Genomic DNA, 22,744 nt, shown 5'->3' on the forward strand with positions numbered 1-22,744 from the left:
GAACAAAACTGTCTCGTGCTTTTTGCTTTGTAGCCAGAGGTTCACACTTAGTTACATCATCTTTAGATACCTTACTCTCTTCTACAGTTACATCCTGGACATGCATTTCAAAATGAGGCAACAAATTCAATCAAAATAACCAACAACGACATATCTTCTTCCTCTGTTGTCCAAAAACTATTCTTTTATTACCATGAACACACACGATTCATTTTCTATCACACATAAAAGTTCCTGCAGCTCGAAATACTCACTAGAGCGCCAAATGTGGATTAATCCGCCGCTGAAAATAGTCCCCAAACAATTCACTACTTCCTCCTGTTTGAGTAACGTTTGTTAAAAACTACAACGAGAAGATGTTTAAGGACGAAACTAAACTTTTTACTTATACTGTAAGACAGACAAACACATTGTTGGTTTTGCTTTTTTTGTGGCATTTGTTAACAATAAGTCATAAATATGGATTCTTATTAAAGAATTAATTTGCACTGTACAGTGGTTACATTTTAGAGGACACACTATCCAGATGAGGTGACACAATCACATCTCAATCATCAAAAACATACAAGAAATGTAGAATTATGACATAAAATACAAATGAAAGAAATGACCGCAACATATTCTCCATTTGCAGCACGCTCCTGTTATTAACACCTGAAGGAAATATTGCACAATCCTGAAGGACTAGATCAAGAAGTCCCACACAGACGTCCTGCAGGAGCTACTTGGTTCAGTGTGTTTTCTCGTTGCGCTGTACACGGTGACTCTTACTCAACATGCTGCAGATGCTCTGGAGGTTAACCGCGAATGTCTGAGTAGCTTCATCTCATCACGAGATGTCAAGTTAGTCATAATTACGAGATAATTACACTCGATCATAATTATAAAGACACGTCTTTATGAGTTCAACATGCCAGGAACACTTGGTAATTGAAACAACTGGTGCTAGATTGGCACAAAGGTTTACTGGACTCCTGCACTTTATGTGTGAGGTGACTTACTTTATAACGTTTGCGGGTCATTCATTCCCTCATTCATATCACATAATGCAGAGTTTCTTCTTAGTAGTAGCAATATAATTAATTTATTCATAAAATATAAAGACACGAGCAAGTACATAACGTGTTCAGAACAAAGTGAGATCTTTAAGAGATGGAGCCGTCTTTGGAATGATCGGATTACATGAAACAAATGTGTCCTATATAAACAAACAGTGTTGTGATTAATGTGTGTGCATGCACATCTACGGCCATACAAATGTTTCTAAATCTTTTTATGTATATATATAATATCCCAAAGACATTCTTGGGGCATTACATGGAGATTACAGCATTAGTCTTCTGCAAAACGCAATATACACAGATACCACAAACACTGCTCGTGTGTGTGTGTGTTATGTTACATGTTCACATAGTGCTGAAGAGGAGGAGGTTCGTCTGGTTGGTTGCTGCTGCAGAGACGCTGCAGTGCAGAGAGAAGCGCACCGAGCTTCAGGGACGGGAGGGAAAGGACGCAAAGAGAGAGAGAGAGAGAAAGATGGGAACTCATCTGTCGCTCGCTTCCTCCTGCCAGCCTCTCTCTCGGGCTTCCGTTCCTCCGCAGCTGAGTGATCAAGAGACAAACAAAAGTGAGAGGAGACAGGCGTGCGAGGGAGACGTGCCGCCACAGGAGAGCACCTGTGTAGTCGACCTATTTTTAGGCACGCCGCGCGCGCTAACTATACGGCGCGTCTCTGGAGGCGGAGATGAGACGAGGCAAAGCTCTGGCTGCAAGTTGAAAAGTTGCTCAGAGTTTTTTCATGTTGTTCGTCGTCACCCTGGGCAGCCCGTCCTCGTGGGACGCGTCTCACAGAGCAGGATTAGCCAGATAACTTTAAAACAAAGAGGAATGTCTTCTGGAACTTTGCCATCATCAACATGCGGATGTAGGACAATAGTTTTACGGTTATCTGGAGAACTTTCTAATCCTATTTTGTGAAATCCCCCCCCCCCACGACGCTGCCGCAGAGTCTGCATGTTCTTATAGTTTTATGTGATTATAGTGCCCGCAATGAAGAGTCACTGTGGACATCCATACAGTTAAACGGGCATACCCTCAGAATGTCTCTACTACAGATAGCCAGAGGTAGAGAATTTTGGGAAATGTTTACTTTCTCGCCAAGAGAGAGAGCAGCTAGTTAGCTTAGCATAAAGACTGGAAACAGTGGGGAGGTTATTTATGACAAAACTCCAGGAATAACCGCCCACAAATACACACATTTTAGCAAAAATACACAGTGAATTATTTGCCTGGTAAAGTTGCTCGGTGTATATGTCTTTTATTGTGAAAGGTAAGAACAGAGGGATCTGGTCTGCGCTGCCTTTGTCCGGGTTGAAGTGAGTATTATAGTTAGCCGTGTTGTTGTAGCTACAGTATAGTGTACATTGTGAATATGCCGACTCCGCACAACATGATTGGTTGATGACTTTATTCGTGATGCAAAAGTTCAGAAAAATCAACCTCGCTCCAAAGATTTTTACATTACGTGACACTTTTTTTCACTGAGTAATATTCACCTTCTGTGTGGAAGTACTCAAACAAAAACAACAGTTTGAAAAAAAATACATATATCGACGTGCAAATGAATCGCACTAAAGTGGTCCAAAGACCTTTAAGCTGAGCGGTTAGTGTGCTAAGCTAAGCTAACTTGTGGCTAGCTCTAACTTAACGTTTTCATCTTCTCATCCAACACTCGGCGAGAAAGCGCGTCTCCCAAAAACGTCAAACTATTCTTCTAAAACAATTTTGGTGAATGAAATTTGTGACTTTTATGATAAAACAAAAAACAACTACTTTGAAGCAGAAATTGCAAAACAACAACATAAAATAGTGAAATCTGAATAACAAAATGATATGTTAAAGCAAAATGTTGATTTTAAATTAAAAGGCATGTCTACAATTTTCCAGGACATATATGTTTCATTTTTTTTTTTACATGCATAAACAGTTTATAGATTTCTACGTTAGCTCCCTTGAACCCCGGACAGGAAGTGGCGAGTAGTGAATGCGACCGTGCAGCCTGATGCAGGCCCTGCAGTCTTACCGTTGCTCTTTCTTTACTATGTGGCTCCACTGAGTCTAGATGATGAACTTATCAGAACCCAGTCTGCAGAGGAAAGAAAAGACAACATGTCTATTATTAATCACACCGGATACAATGATTAAAATGTAAACCGTTAGTGCTTCTGACTAGTTTTGTAAATGAGGACTGGTGAAAGGGAGAGATGTGGTGGGAGTGTTCAGTGAGTCGGCTTAGAAACAGGACAAGAATACTTACGCTCCCTCATCCTTCAGTAGACTCAGGAACTTGCTAACTCTGTAGCCAGGATCCATCTGGAAGAGAGACAGAATACGTCTTAAGTGTATATAATGTCATTAAAGTACATTTACTAACAGGGCTTCTTTTCTTTCTGCACAAGCTTCTTGGTTCATTTGAAAATTCAGAAGCAAGGTGTTGAAACATGAAAGCAGTTTGTAGTGGCGGGTCCTGGAGTTCACGCTTCAGTTCATACACACAGGGATTGTAGAGAGGGGGGGGGGGGGGGAAGTTAAATTAATGGCAACCTATGCAATAACTTACAGTGTGTCTGGGATTGCCTGTAGCTACTAGAAGTGAAGACATGAGAGCAGTCAGAAACATCGGAATGAGAGGAAAAAAGATAAAGACCGAGTATGAATGTGTGTCGCTGTGTGGCTGTTTGCAGCATGTCTCGGCAAACAGATTCATCTTCAGGCTCAGAGTGGGAGGGGGGGGGGGCGCATGGCTGCATTTGTGCATACCACAGCAATTACACAGCATCCAGCCTCAACAAACAGGCGGTACACATCATCAGCATACCACAGACGCAGTCAGGGGGAAGAAATTAACAGACAGTTAACTGTCAGATTTAGGTCAGTTTCTGCTGCTGTGAGTCAGCCACCTGCTTTGGGTGAACACACTTTATTTGGAGGCCGCTGAAGACGACAAGAAGCTCAGAGAAAGCTATCGGGACCGGTGTTAGCACTGCTCCACGGCCTGCTAATGTGTTAGCCATTAGCCAGCTGGCATCGGGTGTTTACTAGCCCTGCAGGTATTCACCAATCATCTGAGAAGACTGACTGACATGTAGAACAGCCGCTTTAAATCCAAACCTGACTATGGCCTAAACTTACAATTATAATATGCTAATGATAGATCAACACATACAGCATCTTTGTATCTAAAACCAAAACCATGAACTTAACCCTCAATCTGACACCGACACGTGAGAGCTGGCCCTGTGCCGAGTTTAAAGGTATGCATGCAATAAAGCTGCCACCTCTGGAGCGACGTGTTCCTACAGTGACACAGAACGGAGGTTAAAAATGAAACAAAGGGAGCTTCCTTTTAAGCAAAAATACATAATTTATTGACTTAAAATTCTGTAAAAAATGTCTGAAATCCACCAGTCCTTATGGTCCCAATTCAAATCACTTTGGCTGTGTTGCACCAACAAGGATTCATTTAATCCAAGATTAGTTCTAATCTTTTTTGTTGCAAAATTAAAAAAACTATTTCAGTAAAGGACGCTCTAATGTCCCCTCATTTGGAAAACAAAAAGCATCGTAAAACTCAACTGGTGTCAAGTGTCAGTTTAAAGTAAATACTGGATCCCACTTCAAATGAGAGTTTATTCCATTTAATCTAGGTTTAGAGGTTTAAATGTGATCATTCCTAATTTTAAGTTAGTTTAAGTTTGGTGCAACATGGAACAAAGTTAAATGATGACTTAAAACGGGTTTAAAAGTTAAATGTTGTCGGTGTAAACCCGCCTAAGCGTCCCAGGAACACTGCGTCTCGGGGTCTTGGTGTACGACTGGTCGTGACTTCTTACAGAACTGATCAGGTTGATCGGTGCCCTGGTGCTTTGACAGGGTCGGGGGCCCTTCAAGAGTAAATCATCTGGGTTCACGGCAAAACAGAAATAACTACACAAATGTCAACAGGGACTTAAAAAAAATGTTAAAAACTCAAAGTCCAAACCACAAAACCCCTAAAGACACTATAAAAAAAAGGTGAGTCGACTTTTCACCTCCTCGACTCATCTCCATGCGTACGACTGATGTGTTGAAAGGAAGCCAACAGTCTGCTGTGAGTTGGTGGTCTGTGTTTCCACAGTTGGGTGGGTTTAATGTGCAGGTCTTTTTTTTAACCTGCCGTATGTGTTGGATGACTGATCTTTATTGATTTTGCTCTAAATTGTAGGTACACCAAAACCACGAGGTGTGCGTGATTGTTCTTACGAGTCGCTTCCCTCTGATTCAGAACATGTGAACGTAACTTTGGAAAAAAGGTTTCTGTAACTCTGAACGTATTGAATCCAAACCGTTGGGAGAGTTTGTGAACTAGAGATGTTCTGGATCCTCCTGCTCAACAAATCATCAGGAAAGTTTATTTTCATTCCAGCTAATAGATGACAGTTTTTTGCGCCGGAGACGGTTGTTGACTGGTGAGAATGCCGGCCAGATGTGTCGAGGAAGAGGCGGGGACGGGCGGCTCGAGGTCAGACCGCACCGTTACAAAAACAACTATTTGTGTTTCAGAATAAAAGAAATTGAAAAAGACAAGGCTGCTTTGCTTTTATACCTTCACCCGGTTCTATCTTTTAATACCACCAGTGCACATGGAGTTACACCAGCACTACACTTCCTATAAGAACATCTTCCAGCCAGCAACGATGTGAACATTTTAGATGTTGGAAAGAAACAAGAATGAAGGCCAGCAGCCATGCTAGCAGACCTGTGAGGCTGTTCATAGGCACTGCAGAGCTTTGAACACACTAACAGGCTAACAATGAAAATGCTAACATGCTGTTTAGCGGGTTTAATGTTCACCATTTTAGTTTAGCATGCTAAGATTGGCCAATATGCGCAAAACATTAAAAATGTACATTGTGTAGGATTACGAGGGATCTACTGGCAGGAATTCAATATATTATTCATAACTGTGTTTTCGTTAGTGTATAATCACCTGAAACTAAGAATTCTTGTGTTTTCGTTAGCTTATATGAGCACTTGTCACATTTCACTTAAAGGTTACATATTGTAGAAAGTTTTTAGAAAGATTTCCATGTCTTCTTTTAAATATAAAGCAAAGATTATAGGGTACCAAAATGCTCATTCCACGGAGAAATGCACACAACCCATGTTCAGAAACTGTGCCTTTAAAACGACTTCTGTGAGGTTGTGATGTCATAAACGTGACGTTAAACTCACTAGTCGACACACACACACACACACACACACACACACAGACAGCGAGTCAGCGGCTGTAGTGATGCTGTGAAGGCAGCAGCACAGATGTGAAAAACACTGACCAATCAGAGCAGATTGGGCTTTTTCTTAAAGAGACAGGCGCTAAAACAGAGCGTTTCAGACAGAGGACGAAAACAGGAATGTTCAGACAGACAGTACGAGAAAAATAAAGACTTTTTGTGAACATTAAAGCATGTAAACATGTTGAAGCAGAAACCCAACATAAAAGTATGACGCTAAAAATTAGCTTGATACGTCCCCTTTAAACCACATAAGGTTAACACAAGAAGAAAAGTGAGGGGATCACCAAATGTATCAGGAACAATCTTTAGGAAACCCTAAATATCTGTACAAATGTTTGCAATAGTTGTTGAGACATTTCAGTCTGGGCCAAAGTGGTTGACAAGACAGATTGACATCACTACAAACTCTCTTCCTCACCTGCACGGCCATTTCAATCAGCATGAGCAACTTCTTTATGCCGATCCACAGGTTTTGTCCCTTCACAGCTTTAGCTATGCTCGCCCGCTCCACTTCCTGAAAGCTGCCGAGCAGCTGCAGAGACGAGACGAAGAAAGGAGAGAGTTTATTATTCCAACTGGGAAATGTGTTCAGGAACAGGACAACAAATATCAGCCAACAGTATCGCCTCGCCTGAGTGTGTCCACATTGAAGCATATTTTACACCTTGGCTGACAGAGTAAATGTTAACTGTGTGTGTGTGTGTGTGTGTCTGGTACCTCCAGGGCCTCGACCAGCTGCTCTCCTCTTGAGATGTTGGGGATGTGGATGGTGGTGCTGAAAACATCCAACATCTCCATTTCCCTGAGGACGTCTCTACGACTTGTGGTGCCGATGATCAGCAGCTTACGACCCTGAAAGAGAAGCAGACGAGACTTCAGACTTGATTTTTTTATTCTCTTACCAGCATTTGGATTGTGGACATTAGTACATATCACATATGTGATATTATTTCTGCCATGATCAACGATGAATGTTAAGACTTCAACAAGAACAACAACGTCACGTCGCCAAAGCTCTTATCGGCCGGTGTCTCACGGTGAGATCTAGGAAACGCCGTTTCACCACAATTTCTCTCACGATTGTGCGACTCCAGGTTTCGACAGTGTACGGGGGCTTTAAGTCACAACAAGAGCACAGGCAACAGAAAATAACAGGACAAACGGAACAGAGCACGGCACAACACAAGACAACAGCGGAGGAGAAAGAAGAGAAGCGAAAGAAATGTAGCTCCGCTAAGCCGACAAGTTGGAGAAGGACCAGGAGAAGAAGACGAAGGAGGAGAGGCAGAGGAGTGGCGAGCAGACAGGGGGATTATGGCTGCCGGCTGCCCCCCCATGGCGTGGGGGGTTGCGATGCTGCATGCAGATGAGGTGCCACACAGGCGGCGGCGCTGCCAGGTCCTGGCTCTCTCACAGAGCCCTTTCTCCTCCGTGTCCCCCTGGCCTCCCCCGGCCCCAGGCACCCCGCTGGGCCCAGCGCTTTACAACCCCAGAGGAGCACTGCAGCCAGGCATTCAGCGCCAGGCCCCGCGCCACTTCTCATGCACATGCAGCCATATAGTGGGCTATGCTCTCATTCACAAACCCGTCAACAACAGACACACACTACAACCAAAGGAACTATGAGAAATGGGTCCCTACCACCACCATTCACTGCGAGCACAACGGGGCCGGGACCAAAACACTCGTTAATAACCATACACTCATACACTCTCTCACACACACACACACACACACACACACACACACACACACACACACACACACACACACACACACACACACACAGATAGTCGCTCACACATGCCGGCCACAGCCAGAGACCTCCAACAATTCCTCACAAGACTTGTGCGCTGGCATCCATAAGATCTGCTGCCCTCTTTCTGCCACCTGAGGACTAGCAGCCGCACAGTGAGCATGCTACAAATAAACACCACGACAAAAAGCGTTTGGTACCTTTGGAGGAGGTTTCTTCAGCAGCACCAGCAGAGCTTGCAACACCAGGTTGGAGAAACGAGGGCCAATGGGGACGTAGTCTGAGGAGAGGGGTCGTTTTCTAATTAGCAAATTCAATTTAATGCACATCCAAATAAAGAAAATGTATCTGAAAAATGTCGCTCTACTCATCAGCTGCCATATTGCAGCGACGGTCAATCTTACCTAACAAACGTTCGATGTCATCCACAACCACACAGCTCAGCTGGGACTTGTAGGCATCTTCAAATATCTATCACAGGGAATAGAAGTACAAAAACAGGTTCAGATCAGCAGAAATAGGCACACAGCTAAAGTAATATTCTCCAAGATTCAGATTTAAAGTGAAATGAGGTGACAGAAGCAGCGATCTCAGGGAAGTGAGACCCCAAAAACACACCTGCAGTTACCGTTCAGGTGGCGCTAAAGAGACCGAAACGGAGATATTCGAGATTGTAACTTTAAAAAGTTCCAGTGTGTAGGATTTACATTCCCATCAGCCTCGGCTGTACTTAAAGGAGCAGTGTGTAGGATTTAGTGACATCTAGTGGTGAGGTTAAAGATTGCAACCGACTGAATACCTCTCCGCTAACTACTGTGGCCTTCAAGTAACGTAAAAACGTGAAAGTCTCTCTCTAGAGTCCGTGTTTATACTTTTTTTTTTACCTTTTTGATGGCTTGGCATTTGGCGATCTCCGAGTGTCCGATCATCTTGTCGGGGGAGCAGATCTTGATGAAGGGGAACTGGGAGTCTTCCGAGATCTTAGCGGCCAGCGCTGTTTTCCCACTGTTAGGTGGACCTGAGGGAGAGGATCGATCACTAATCAGCCGTTTGTAGTCACACAAACAACCTTCCATTTCTCGTCAGTCACGACACAGATTGCAGTTTTTATTGTGTTCGTCTGTTGCATGCTGACTGAGGACGTGTGTGTGTGTCGTCCTACCCTCCAGCAGCACAGACACCAGCGGTGTGCGTTCGCTGTTCTTCGTCTGCTGCACCAGCAGCTCCCCGTCCTCCAGAACCGCCGACACCGGGTCGCCCCACCGGATTATCCCGTTCATGATGTAGCTGGCGTAGTCCTCCTGATTGGTGCCAAACGCCTGGACGGGAAGAGAGAGAGAGAGAGAGAGATATAAACTGTAAATGTGATTTGTTTCTCCGTCTGTTACTGTGAATTAGCTTAATTAAAGATAAGGTTTTGTAATCTTGAGAAACTTGGGTTTGTGTGTTTTTAATAGTACGTTTTAAAAAGTTATCCAACTGAAAACCCAGCCCAGTGTCACCAACTTTTATCCAATTAAAGGAGCTAACAGCACTAGCTACAGAATTCCCTAAATCTTGCAGGTCATTCAGGCCAAATTACACGATCGGACCGGCTTATTACAATCACGCAACAGCTTCAAATACCAGATTCAGATTTCTGTATTGCTGTCGGGATGTAAAGACAATTTCAACAAACACTAAAATATATTTGACACAGAAGGAGACACAGGAGAGTAAGATGGAGACAAACTTACGGGCTTGATGTCGTTATTCAGAGACGTCATGAAGTCCAGTCTGCTGACCTGCAGCTTCTCCGCCGTCTCAGTGTTTACCTCCACCGTGTTAGTGGCCTGCAACAAACACAACACGAGATGAACGACAAGCAGATGATGAGCTGCTTTCATTCCCTGATGAACTCCATGCCCCCCCCCCCCCCCCACTCCCCCCGTTAATGAAACCCATTACATGAAGTATTGCACGTTTAGATTGCACAATGTGTCAGCAGACAATGTACTCCCTCAGAGCAGAAAGGTCAGACCGAGAGGAGGAGGAGGAGGGAAGAAGAAGTGTTTAGAGGAGTGAAGAGAAACGTCACGGCTATCAGACATGTGTAAGACGTCGTTTATCATCACCCTCCAATATCTGCTGCTGCGAGTGCGAGTGCGAGTGTGTGTGTGTGTGTGTGTGTGTGTGGGGGCAGAACGCTTAACAGATGAGAACTTCACCTTATCTGTGTGTCCAACTGAGCTGTGTGGATTTAAGCCTATGCACCTGATAAAACACTTAAGTGAAGGCATATATAAATATGCACACACACACACACACACACACACACACACACACACACACACACACACACACACACACACACACACACACACACACACACACACACACACACACACACACACACACACACACACACACACGGGTGGCTACTTAAACTGGCACTATACTGCAGTGCGTGTCAGGTGTGTGGGCTGCACCTTAAACTTAGCAACACACAACATTAATCCAGTAGGTGCTTTAAAGAAAAACAACCTTAAAGCATTTTATTAAATGTGTCAGAGATTTATGCAAGATGATTGTATTTATTTTAATGTGGATGTCAAGTGCAGAAACCGCCGCTAACGGCTAAAGACTCATGAGCTGATATTTGATGAACTAAAGTAGTAATTGAAGTCCTCTTCTCCAATCAGAGAGAGTAAGTGGACACGGACCGGTAATTAGTACCTTGATGTGTCGGTTCATGGCAGTGGACTGCGCAGCCCGGACCAGGCCCTCCAGCTCGGCACCGCTGTAGTTCTTCGTCTCTGCTGCCAGCTCCTTGATGTCCACGTCGGGGGTCATCAGCTCGAACTGACGCATCTTCGCCGTGTGGATGTTGAGGATCTGGATGCGGCCTCTTTCATCCGGTAACCCTGGAGGCAAGAGAGGGGGGGACACGCGGGACTTGAAGCTTCAACAAAAAGAGTCATTACGTCTTTAACTACTGCACACTACCTCACCAGGTCTAAACTAACTGCATTCATTTGAAATGTTCACTGGTCTTAACCCCCTTTCCAGTCTACCGAGATAAACCGTTAACACCGGAGTGAAACCCTCTCAGTGCGTTCTCCACCTCTTACCGATCTCCATCTTCACCTCCAGTCTTCCTGGCCTCAGCAAGGCCTCATCTATCAGGTCGGGCCTGTTGGTCATACCTGAGGGAGGGACAGATAGTGGAACGAGAGGGATGAGTTAAGAGTGCAGATGTTCAGGGAGAGCCTGTGTTGTTACTCTGTGTGCGTTAGTGTGTGAGCACCTATGACCAGGATGTTGTTGAGCTGCTCCACTCCGTCTATCTTGGACAGCAGCTGGTTGACCACGGTGTCGTGGACTCCCGTGCTGCCGGCCATGCTGCCGCGCTGTTTACAGATGGCGTCGATCTCGTCGAATATGATGATGTGAACGCCGCTGTTCGCACCGAGCTGAAAGAAAGACAGGCTACTGGGTGAACTGGAAATAAAGACTGAATATTTACATGTCTTTGTTTAAACCTCCAGGATGGGTTCTTCCAGTGTTTCCCAAACTTATTTGGGCATCAAATTAAAAGGACTTTTCAAAGCTTTTCAGCATCTTTATGTATCAAAGTTGTTTTGTCTGAAATTCTGATGAATTGTTCTCTAAAGAAATTCTATTTTACAGAAACAGAAACAGAAAGTTGCAGGTTTGCACAAAAAAAGGACTTTGTCTTGGTGTTTCGGTGCATAACAATAAGAAAGTCAAGAGACAAAATGGAACATTTTACAATAGTACATATATAAAATAAAAAATAAATAAATAAAAATATGTTCTTCGAAAAAAAGAAGAAAACTTTTAGAAGATTTGAGAATCTGGGAGTTGCAAATTAATGTATTAAACTAGAGAATCGTGGAGCTAGAACTGAAATAATTAGGGTCTTGTGAAGTTATTCATGTGAATATTACCGCTGTCTCAGCACAAAATGCATTGAATTTCAAATGATTTTAGGCTTTTGAATAAAAAAAATAAAACAATATTTTTCAGGTTTGGTTATCAATCACACGGAAGACAGAGAAACAGAAGAAGCCATGAACTGACCCTCCAAACACACGACTATTAATACACAGAATCTAAAACATTCTCAGCCGATGTTTAATTTTTCATCCTGACCCTCAACTGAGAGACAGAGAGAGAGAGCAGCAGGGTGGGGGGTTATCCCTCCATCTACAGACCCGTCAGTCTCAGCCGTAGCATTTAACGCAGGTGTGGAGCTGTCCTTATTACACACTGGATGGTGTGTGTGTGTGTGTGTGTGTGTGTGTGGGGGGGGGGGGTCTGATAGGAGGTCAAAGACAGCCCAGCCCCTCATTAGGTGGTGAAGAGTGAGGCAGCTCGACGCTAGTGTCTCTCCATCCAAACTGACCATCACTGCTGGGTTTCAATGCACAACCCTCTACACACACACACACACACACACACACACACACACACACACACACACACACACACACACACACACACACACACACACACACACACACACACACACACACACACACACACACACACACACACACACACACCAGAACTTTACCAGAGTTATTACAGCTACGTCTGGCTAAAGGGCAGATCTCTCCACTCCTGGAGAAATTAGTTTTTTTTCCCGTTTAGACAGATGAAATGCTTATCTCTGTTTCGTGAAGCCAGACTTGTTATCTGATGCGTAGATAATAAGGTCAACAAAGTTAAAGCATTGCAGGTATGGTGATGCCTCTAGGAAGGTGTAATAGAACAGACTCATGTGGGCTTTTCATTTTTGCTTTGCTTTAAATTCTGCATCTTTTGAAAGCTCACTTCAGATGCGTTTCCACCAACAAGTTCCTGGTTATTTTAGTTCCAGGACGACTTTTCAAGAAACTCAAATGTTCCTTCAGCCCGTTGTTGTCTACGCTTCCAATGCAGTCTGAAGACCTGAGCTGCTGATGGTCGCAGGCTGAACACACTTCAGTGCGCCCGCCGGTTAAATCTAAAGAACACAATGAAAAATAAATAAAGCTAGGTTTTGTCTCACTGCGACTGAATTTACTGCTGCAAAGTATTTACCGATGCTGAAGTTTGGATGTAATGAAGGAAAAGCAGAGGAGGAAAATGAAACTACGAGTGTAAATCATCTGTTGAGTATTCGATGGTTATATATTTCTCTCTTTCATAAAATGAGTTGGGAAGCCGACCTTTACTTTTAATGTGGTCAAACAAAGAGAAACGCTCTCCTCTCGTCATATCTAGAGTACTTCCTTGTTTTATAAATGAAGCGGTGCACGAGTTGAAGCGGCGTCGCTCGCTGTGTGTGTTTGACCAGATCAGCGACGGTCATCCCTGCAAACCCCACCCCGAAGTCTCCTGTACTTTCAGAAAGTACAACCCCAGACCAGGACCTCTTTAGGGGGTCAGAATGTCCTTGAAAACTTGATTTAGACTCTGGTCTATGTGGTCGAAACAGAATGAGTTCATCAAAAGGTTCCAAGTCCCTGAGAAAGTTCATGCAGTCATAAAGGAGCTAAATGCAGTTTTTAGTGTGTGAGAAACCCTCTTGTGCATGCGAGTACATGACGTAACGCCTCCTCCCCTCACCCTCTTCTGCTCGTCCTCTGCGTCTGCAAACAGCTTCCTGATGTTGGCCTCGGACTCTCCCACGTACTTGTTGAGGATCTCGGGGCCGTTGACGATCTTGGGCTCGCGGGCCTTCAGCATCTTGCCAATCTGTCGCGCCATCAGGGTTTTACCGCAGCCCGGGGGTCCGAACAGCAGGATCCCCTTCACATGCTTACAGCCTGGAGACAGACGCACAAGCAGGGAGGGAGGAATGGAGGTTAAAATAAACTTCTCATATTGTCTATTTGTAGTTCTTCTCTCTGTTTTATCCCCGTTGTAAAGTGTCTGACTTTTTTTTAAAGCGCTTACTTAATAAAATGTATTAATTAATTAATTACAAAGCAGCTCAATGTGTTACTACGGCCAGTTTGTTTAATTCCTTCTCCGTAAAGATCAAGTGTGCAGACCGCACGCTCGCAAGTTTACACTGTAGGTCTTTTAATGGCCTTTTGCACCTGCTTAATGACATTTAGCCCAGACTAATTGAGAGGCCCATGATAACCATCTGAGCTGCCATTTGGGCCTGCTGAAGGATGACAGGTGGGGGGGGGGTGGGGGTGGGGGAAGTCATGTGGTTGTGTTTGGGAGAGAAAGCGCTGAAGCGTCTGTCTGTCCCGCTTCACCTCTCTGGGAGCAAAGGGGAGACAAGGTGAAACTTTCAGACTTTTGCTCCACCCCAAAAAAAAAAAAAAGAAACTGTCATCACCTGCTCTGGCGGCTCCCCACGCCTGCCAATTACTGCTTTACCTTTTAGCTGGACGCTCTATCAGGGGGAAGGCATCTCATTACGGCAGCCAGCTGGCTGCAGCCAAAGGCCGACTCCGGCGCACACAGGCGCTCCGGCTAAAAGGTCAGCTCGCACGCCGCCGGACGCCGCCACACGACCCTGGAGCGCTGTGGGCATTTAAGTGATGTGTGTGTGTGTGTGTGTGTGTGTGTGTGTGTGTGTGTGTTTGTCAAGCTCAGAGGTTTGGGAGCAAGGATTAGGATTGGTGTGTGTGTGTTTGTGGAGGGGGTCAAAAAGATCTGATGGCCTTTGCAAAAAGTGAGTCACACGTCATCAATCTGACGGCTGTCAAAGATCGATTAATGAGTGTGTTCAGGGATCACTGTCGGGGTTTAAGTCACGCTGCTTCGTCAGCTGATCGTTGAGTTTCTCTCTGATTCAGGCAGCGATTCATTCCTCAAAGGAATTATTCGTTCGTCAAAATGTTGATTTAAGGATTGAACACAAGGTGAAAACAACAACAGAAAACAGTGATTATTTACTAATCTGTTCCACCGGATGAATGCTGAAAGATACACGAAAGGGTTTCTTAATAAAACATAATTGTGTTTTTGGGGAATCCATTTGATTGACAGCGAGACAGAATGAAAAGGTGAAATAGAGACGTGATTAACTCACCCATCTGCTCCACGATGTCTGGAGGGAAGACCCGCGAGGCGAAGGCTCTGCGGAAGATGTCAGAAAACTCCTTGTCAAGGCCGCCGATACCCATCCTCTCAAAGTTCCAGTCTGGGCTGATGATGGACTGGCGAGACTCTCTGGTCTTGGCTTTCCCTGAAGGGGAGACACGCAAACAAACACCACAAGTTGAGCTCAAGAGGAGAGCGTAACGTTTTATGATGATTTACAGAAGAATTTCTGGTAATTCAATAAATAAATAGTCTACACCAAATAACTACATGACTATTTCTTAGTCTCCTGTTTGAATTAAATACTATTTTCTCATGTTATTATGAACTTTAGTGCAAAACGATCAGATTTTTTGAGAAATCTGACTTAGTATGTGCTCGTTAAAATCAATTTAGCCAACGTACTTGTGTGTCATAATATCTCGATGTATGATTCCATCACAATTTGTCGTCTTTCAATGAAATCCTATCATCATATTGAGTTATTGCCCAGGAAACAGCAGTGTGTTACCGAGTCCCAAAAACATTGTTTGCATTGAAATGAATACGGCGCATTGAACAACTTCTGTCTGTTTTGTCTTTTGGGTAAGTTTAAGATTTAAGATTTTAGTTTTTGACTGACGTGTTAAATAAATGATCACAATAATCATATAAACGGATTATATCACATGGAGGTACACGGCCCGTCAGGTGGCCGCTGATGTTGTGACACTGACAACAAAATGTGGAAGGAGAAGCTAAGTGAGTGGAGTGTGCCACCTTGTGGTTTTGTGGAGAATCGCTCTAAAAACAGTGATTTTAGAAGCTCTCCATCTATAATCATGGCTGTCAGACCACACAACACATCGAACTGTTGAAAGTTGCTGAGTATTGTTGACACTCACCGATCAGAGTCAAGGACGAGGTCTCGGACTTCTCAAAGATCACCTGACTGTTTCCCAGCAACAAACCGATCTGAATCTGAGGAAAGAAACCATCGAGGAGACGACGGTGAACACAACGACCACACGAGGTTTGAATTCCTTGTATATATATATATATATATATATATATATATATATATATATATATATATATATACACAAGGATGAAGGAGAAAAGTATTGACATACAGATGGACATACGTATGTATATGTGGTGGATGTACAGTGTATAGGATTTTCAAATCATTAATTTTATTTTATTTATTTATATTAATTTATAATTTTTATTTATTTATTTGTTATCTACCATGTGTAAAAAAAATTAAGAAATTTGACGTTTATATATATATATATAAAAAAATATATATATAAATATATACAGAATATATTAAAATATATAAATATAATAGTAACATGAAAAATAAATAAAATATATAAAAACAATAATAATAACTCAATGATTTTCATGTATAAAAGCCTAAAATGACACAGAATATCACAAACCTTGGGTTTCTTGCCGGAGGCTTGTTCTCCCTTCAGGATGCTCGGGTCCATGGCCTCAATATCTTTTATCACCAAGCCGAACAGCTTATCACAGAAACTAAACACAAACTGAAGCACAAAAGAGAGAGAAGGACAGAAACACATTACAACAAACAAAGGGAACAAAGTTGTACCAGCATAGAAGATCTTTACAATAGAGTCACAAATAAATGAAGATACATGAATGCAAAGAGCTTTTACTGTGAACACACGTCGCATTCTTTCCTTCACGTTCTTATAATTGATCTATGATTTAAACAGGACATTCTACAACACACTAGGTTGACCCATCGTGAACGAAGCACCTGCTGCCCGACGCTGAAGGCCTGGTTGTTGAAGTGCTGGACGAACTCCTTGGCCATGTTGTCGGAGTCGTACGGGTTGCTGTCCACGCTCTTCTTCTGCAGGAAGTCAATCTCCACCGTCATGGTGCTGATGCACTGTTTGGACTTGTCAAACTTGTAGTTTGTTACTGTAAGGAGGTAAAACAAACATAGGTGGTGAGGTTTACAGATTAGACCACAACATCTGGATTATTATCTCTGGCAGGCGTTCGTGCAGCTAATCCCGCATCAGCCGAATATGTTTGGTGCACATTTATGACTGTTGGCTCAAGGACCTCTTGTCGTCGTGGTGATTTTTTTAAACCATTGAATTGACTGTTTCATATCGTCATTGACTGCCGACTCCTCACTTCTCTTCACCGACCGGTAGGGGCAGCAAGTGGTCCAACAACTGCTTCTATCTTGTTTACGCCAGCGATTAGGAGTTATTATGGTATGTATTCACTCAATCGGACACTGCAGCAGCAGTCAGTGGTGGTTCTCCTCGGCAGGTCCTCAGGAGAATAGCTGTTCCTCTTCTCTTTGAACTGCTGTCTAATATTAATTAAAGCTGGATGGATGTCTGTGGCCACTTGGGACGTTATCAGCTGTTAACCACGCCAAACATCACGTGACCGCCCCGAACGGTACATCCCGAAAGGTGCTGCACTGGCTTTGAATACGAGATGTTCCTGTGAACCTGCCACAGTAGTTCAAAAACAGAGCTGTAGATAATACAAGCTTTATAGAAAACGATACATTAAAGAAGTAAAACCACTTATATTCTTATGTTTCATTCTCATCCTCACTTTTAATCCTTCCAATCAGATGTAATAATCAGGGCCTGGCCAGCAGATGTCGCCCCCCGTCCATCTATGTTAGAGATATGCCTCACATTGATGCTCTGATTATGTTCATTCAGACACTAACTGAACAGCAGGGCCTGAGCTCATCAGTACATTCAGAGGTTACCAAATGAACGCCTCGTTAGAAGGCATCACGGCGACGTCTTCATCCTTTAATGTGAGAAACACACAAGGCGGTTCCTGGATCTGACGTGATTTGCGGAGCTCTATTCAGGCGGTCTGCGTGTCTTCAAACTGCTGCTAATGCCTCATTATGTAAATGAGATAAACTGATTAACGGCTCCCCTCTAGATTGGGCTGATATTTCCACCGCTGCCACGTAATTAGGAAAATTACACCCCTGCAATATCCATATCGCAGTTATTACCCTGCTGAAAACATTCCTCCCTATACATGGAAATACATTTGTGTTCAGATGTTCTGTTGCTGTTCTCTTCTTCCAGACCATGTCAAGAAAGATGAAGGCATCACGAGGCTCTTTCACTCGGTGGATTAGATTTTCATTCCTCCTCCTCCTCACTCCTGATACGCAGACAGCGTCATAATAGCGCCCATCATTTGGGGCGTCGCTTGGCCTCGGGGATAATATCTCAAAGAACAGTTCTTGTCTTTCTCTGGACGCCGGCCAGCGTCTCAGACAGATGTGCAGTGACACCACCCATCCATATTGTTCCCTCCGCCTCTCATGACACCATGATAATAGCTGAACCCCCTGAGCTCCACGCACGGCTGGTAATCTGTAGGACACGAGCGTCAGAAGTCAGCGCGGCGAGATGTTTCTCTGAATCCTTCAAAGTCTGAGGTTTGACGTCTCGTGTGTCCACGGCGGCGAGGTGTCCGTGACTCAAACGGCATTCAGTGAAAAGAGAGAAAGACCGTCGAGCGCTGCTCATCAACGGACGACAAATGAACGACGGTCATCACAAAAAGGGCTGAGAGGACGTCGGAGAACAACCAGAAGTCTGTGCAGCTTGTAGATAAACGTGAGGTACGCAACAGCAACCAGTAGCATTGATTCACTTTTTATTGTACATATTTACAAAGAAGAAAAGGACAAAAATCAGACAGGTTGCTTTAATTCTAAAACTTGAAATTAAAAATGAATTTGCCGTAATTCTGTTTTCTCAAAATGTTACCACCCAGTGTGGCATTTTACTCTGAATAAATGTATAAATTGTGAAAAGAAATAGTTCACAAATATGCAGTTTAATTTCATTAAAAAAATGCTCATTTCATTCAGCGCCGGTCACTATCGTGTTTTCAGCAGACGTTACTCAAGCAGGAGGAAATGGTGCTTCTGTTGGGGACTACTTTCAGCGGCAGATTAATCCACAATTTGTGCTCTAGTGCGTGTTTGTGGCAGCAGGACGGCGTTTGAGAGATTGAGTCAAAAAGGAAAACGTCACCCAGTGCAACAGTGACTACGTTTATATGCATACTCCCGTTAGCATGTTAACACAGATTATTTTGTGCATGTAAATACACTCAATGTGGCTCATTGGCACAGAGGAATGAGATATATTAGGCTTTGGAGTTCGTTGAGGATGAGAAAAATCTAGAACATTATCAGTGTTTTGCTTACCTCTGACCTCTTGTCCAATCGATAGGCCGGCCCATTTTCTCTGCAAAGAAAGAAAAGAACAGTGATTGATTTAGTTCCTTTCATCATCGTGTTTCTTTTGTATTAGGACGCGTCACCACTACATTATCTGAGACATCAATGTAACGCTCCTCTGCAACATGGACTTATTTCACCACACTTCTTCACACTAAAATGTGTAAATCAGATCCGTACTTAAAACATCTTTCAGGGGTCAGCTGACTCATTCTTTTTCAATCAATTGGATCTTATTGAATGAATTCTTGTGGTAAAATAAGACCGTCTGGAGGAGGTTACAGTAGTACCTGCGTGCCGTGGCGGCTGTTCATAAAGACGGAGGAAGAGCAGGCAAAGAAAGGAAAAAGCAGGAACAGACAGATTGAGACAAACAAAGAGCCCCCAGAAAACCACACAACACATTATATCAGCTCACATACATACTGACATTTTCTTTTTAAACAATACAATGTTCACAGACAACAACAACAACACAGCCTGTTAAGGAAAATCCCCAATAAATAAATAAAGTAGTTTGACAGAAAACAGACATAGTGGCATTTCATATTAGAAGGAACATGAAGCGTTGAGGAACATCGGGTAGCTACTTATGATGACGCCAATCACTCGTGATGACACAGCGATGCACAGGTGACACAGTAATGTTTGAGAAGACGTGGCTGTCGACGTTCTGCTCTTAAAACACTGAACCGACCTGTGGCAGGCTGAAGGCAATGGTCCCGGCGTTAACGCTGCGATGCTTCTTCAGGGTGAGCACATACACGTGGGCTAAGTTGCGCACAGTCACATGTCTGCACAGAGATGACAAAAAGGATTAAGTGTGGTACAGAACTAGAGTGACCCCAGATGTTACTGCTCCTCCCACTTACGCTTCAAACTGTGGCTCCTCCTTCTCGTTGACGACGGCACAGTTGGTCAGCGAGAGTTCGTCTGTTGGGCATCGAGCCGCTTGCATCACCTGAAGAGAGAGCCGAGAAAAACGTACACGGTGACTCTATCGAGGAAGTAACATAGACAGATATGCAGTGTTTGAATGATGTGGGATTTTTAAAGCTGCTACTCCAAATTTACCGAGTAGTAAATAAGCCATTTAAGGTTGTTGTTTTTTTAAGTCCTCTAAAAGCCATTTCTACAGACAAAGCAAACGCTGGTTCTAGAACAGGCCCTTTGCCTTTTTCCATTACCTGAAGGCCACCGTAGTTGGGGTTGTTTAGTTGGTTGCAATCTGCAAACTCACCACTAGATGCGACTGACTTCTACATACTGCTCCTTTAAAAGTGAGAACCTAAGAAAGGCCATGTCTAATTAAGAAGACAAAAAAATAATCAACCTACTCTCATTCCAACGACCTACTTAAGTCTCAGCAAACCGAGAGAGAATCACTCGCTGACCTGCGTCTCAACAACATTTAACTTCTCTTATTTCAAGTACTTCAGCATCCAGGCCAACCACCGTGGCTCTGAAGATCATTTTAGGGCCAGTTGTTACAGATAATATTGCCTGTCGTAGGAATGATGGTTGACAAACAGGGACACACAAACTGACAGCAAAACGTAGAAATCTGCCTGTTTTGTCTCCCTGGTACTAACAGAAATTATATTTTTCATTTCAGCTGTTTTTTTGTAATTACTTGAATGACATTGAACTAAACATTAACTTGACACTCTAAAACGTGACCCAGGAATAGTGCCTTTAAGTCTTTCCTGTGCACCAGAGCTTGTGTGAAGGACATTTCTTGACGGTAAATGTAGTGTGTGTTGTATTGAACCAGGAAGCTGAGTAACTGTAGCTGCTGAACTTCCTCGTTCGTGTGGCAAATTAGCTATGTTTCAAAACAGCTAAACGGCAAAATATGAGTGCAGAGGAAGTTATGGACGAGGATACATTTCACAGAGTTTGGGCTGACTCGTATAATCGCCAATGAGCAATGCATCCTGGTACATGTAGGCACTGCCGTCACAGCTCCGCGAGCAGATGAACTCAGATTTCTTTGTCAATACAGAACGCACTGAGGAATTTATTGCTTCAATTGACTGTGTTTACCATCAACACTGATGTAACAGGTGGGCCTCACCTCTCAGTATGACACAACGTTGAATAAATACCACTAACCGAATAACTAAAAGGTCCACCTAGATTGTATTTCTGTCAAACTCTCTAAACTAGTTTAAATAAAAACTGAACTGAAATCATTCACAGATTAGTCAATTGACAATAAAAATATTGCAGTTGCACCTATCTTTTCAAGGAATATGAGAATTGATTTGGCTCCAGATTCTTTTACACAAATATTTACTGCTTTTATTTGCCTTCTGTGGAATTAAACTAATTATTTGGGGATTGTAAAACTGTTGATAGCAATTTGAAAACGCCACCTTGGGCTCTGGGAAATGTTCTACATTTTCTGAAGGAAAATAGAAAATAACAAAGACATAATTAAGTACAGCCATAATAGCTTCCATGAAGCTGGGACTTATTGCAGAGCTGTTATATTAAACTACAATACTTTCACTTTGAACCAGGTGTACCAAATAAACTGACAGCTGTGTGTAAACAGCTGTATTGAGAAATTAGTATTACTATTATAATTACTATGTTTAAGCTTCAGCTACTTAAAAACAGCCACTGATGTGAGGAGTTAACAGAGAGTTCAACATCAGTCCAGTTTATCTTCTTCTTCTTGTTTCCTTTAATGTAGCTTCACTTCCTTCATTGATTTAGCCTTTTAAACTGGAGCTAATTACATCTAACAGCAACATTTTTAGATCCAAGTCTATAACGCTATTGACTATTATATAATGTATTCCCTCTGGCTGCTCTGTGGCTGTCAAATACATCAGTTTAAATCTAGAACAACAATGGTAACAGAGCTATATGCTAGCAGTGGTCACATGATACTCCTCTACTTCCGGGTTGCCTACGAAGTTTTGATTGACATCTGATTCTGGCTCACTTTACGTGTTTAAAAAAGAAAGATTGTACTACTTAAAGTACACGCTAGGGTTTAGTATTCAGTGTTGTTTGTTCGTGGTGTGTTTACGTTTTAAGTTTCGCTTTAAATAAACTCACCCGGTCGGTCATCTTTACTCCGGTTCAAGTGCAACTCAGCATAGGAAACCCTCTGCTGACAGAACAACTGCAAAAACGAGAAAGTAACGTGGAAGAGGCGGGATCTGTCAACGTGATGTGACGTCATCACGCACACAACGGTACGTAATGTAACGTGATGATTTGAGTGCTGCTTTTGCTTCCGGGGTCAGACGCTGACCCGGAAACTAAACAAACAGACAGACCGTTGTCTCCACCGAAAACAGATGTACATCCAGG

At 43.2% G+C, this 22,744-nt stretch overlaps 1 protein-coding gene across 2 annotated transcripts; it reads right to left on the reverse strand.

Annotated features, from left to right (window-relative positions):
* Positions 1-214: 214 nt before the first annotated feature.
* Positions 215-22,558, reverse strand: LOC306713045 (vesicle-fusing ATPase-like). Of its 2 annotated transcripts, XM_079182586.1 has the most exons (22): positions 22,487-22,558; positions 20,287-20,375; positions 20,112-20,208; positions 19,382-19,421; positions 16,916-17,082; positions 16,572-16,679; positions 16,029-16,104; positions 15,134-15,289; positions 13,708-13,907; positions 11,378-11,543; positions 11,202-11,276; positions 10,807-10,994; positions 9,828-9,923; positions 9,254-9,410; positions 8,976-9,109; positions 8,496-8,562; positions 8,292-8,371; positions 7,053-7,187; positions 6,754-6,867; positions 3,317-3,372; positions 3,083-3,145; positions 215-1,602 (listed from the first exon to the last, which is right to left on the reverse strand). In XM_079182586.1, exons 1-21 carry the CDS (start codon positions 22,496-22,498, stop codon positions 3,118-3,120), a joined length of 2,241 nt encoding a protein of 746 aa, XP_079038712.1. In that variant the 5' UTR covers positions 22,499-22,558; the 3' UTR covers positions 215-1,602; positions 3,083-3,117. The 2 variants fall into 2 exon arrangements, with proteins under 2 accessions (XP_079038712.1, XP_079038711.1); XM_079182585.1 differs by lacking the exon at positions 215-1,602 and having other exon boundaries at positions 2,437-3,145.
* Positions 22,559-22,744: the final 186 nt, after the last annotated feature.

This window comes from Pholis gunnellus (genome assembly GCF_910591455.1).
Source record: "Pholis gunnellus genome assembly, chromosome: 21".
NCBI lineage: Eukaryota > Metazoa > Chordata > Actinopteri > Perciformes > Pholidae > Pholis > Pholis gunnellus.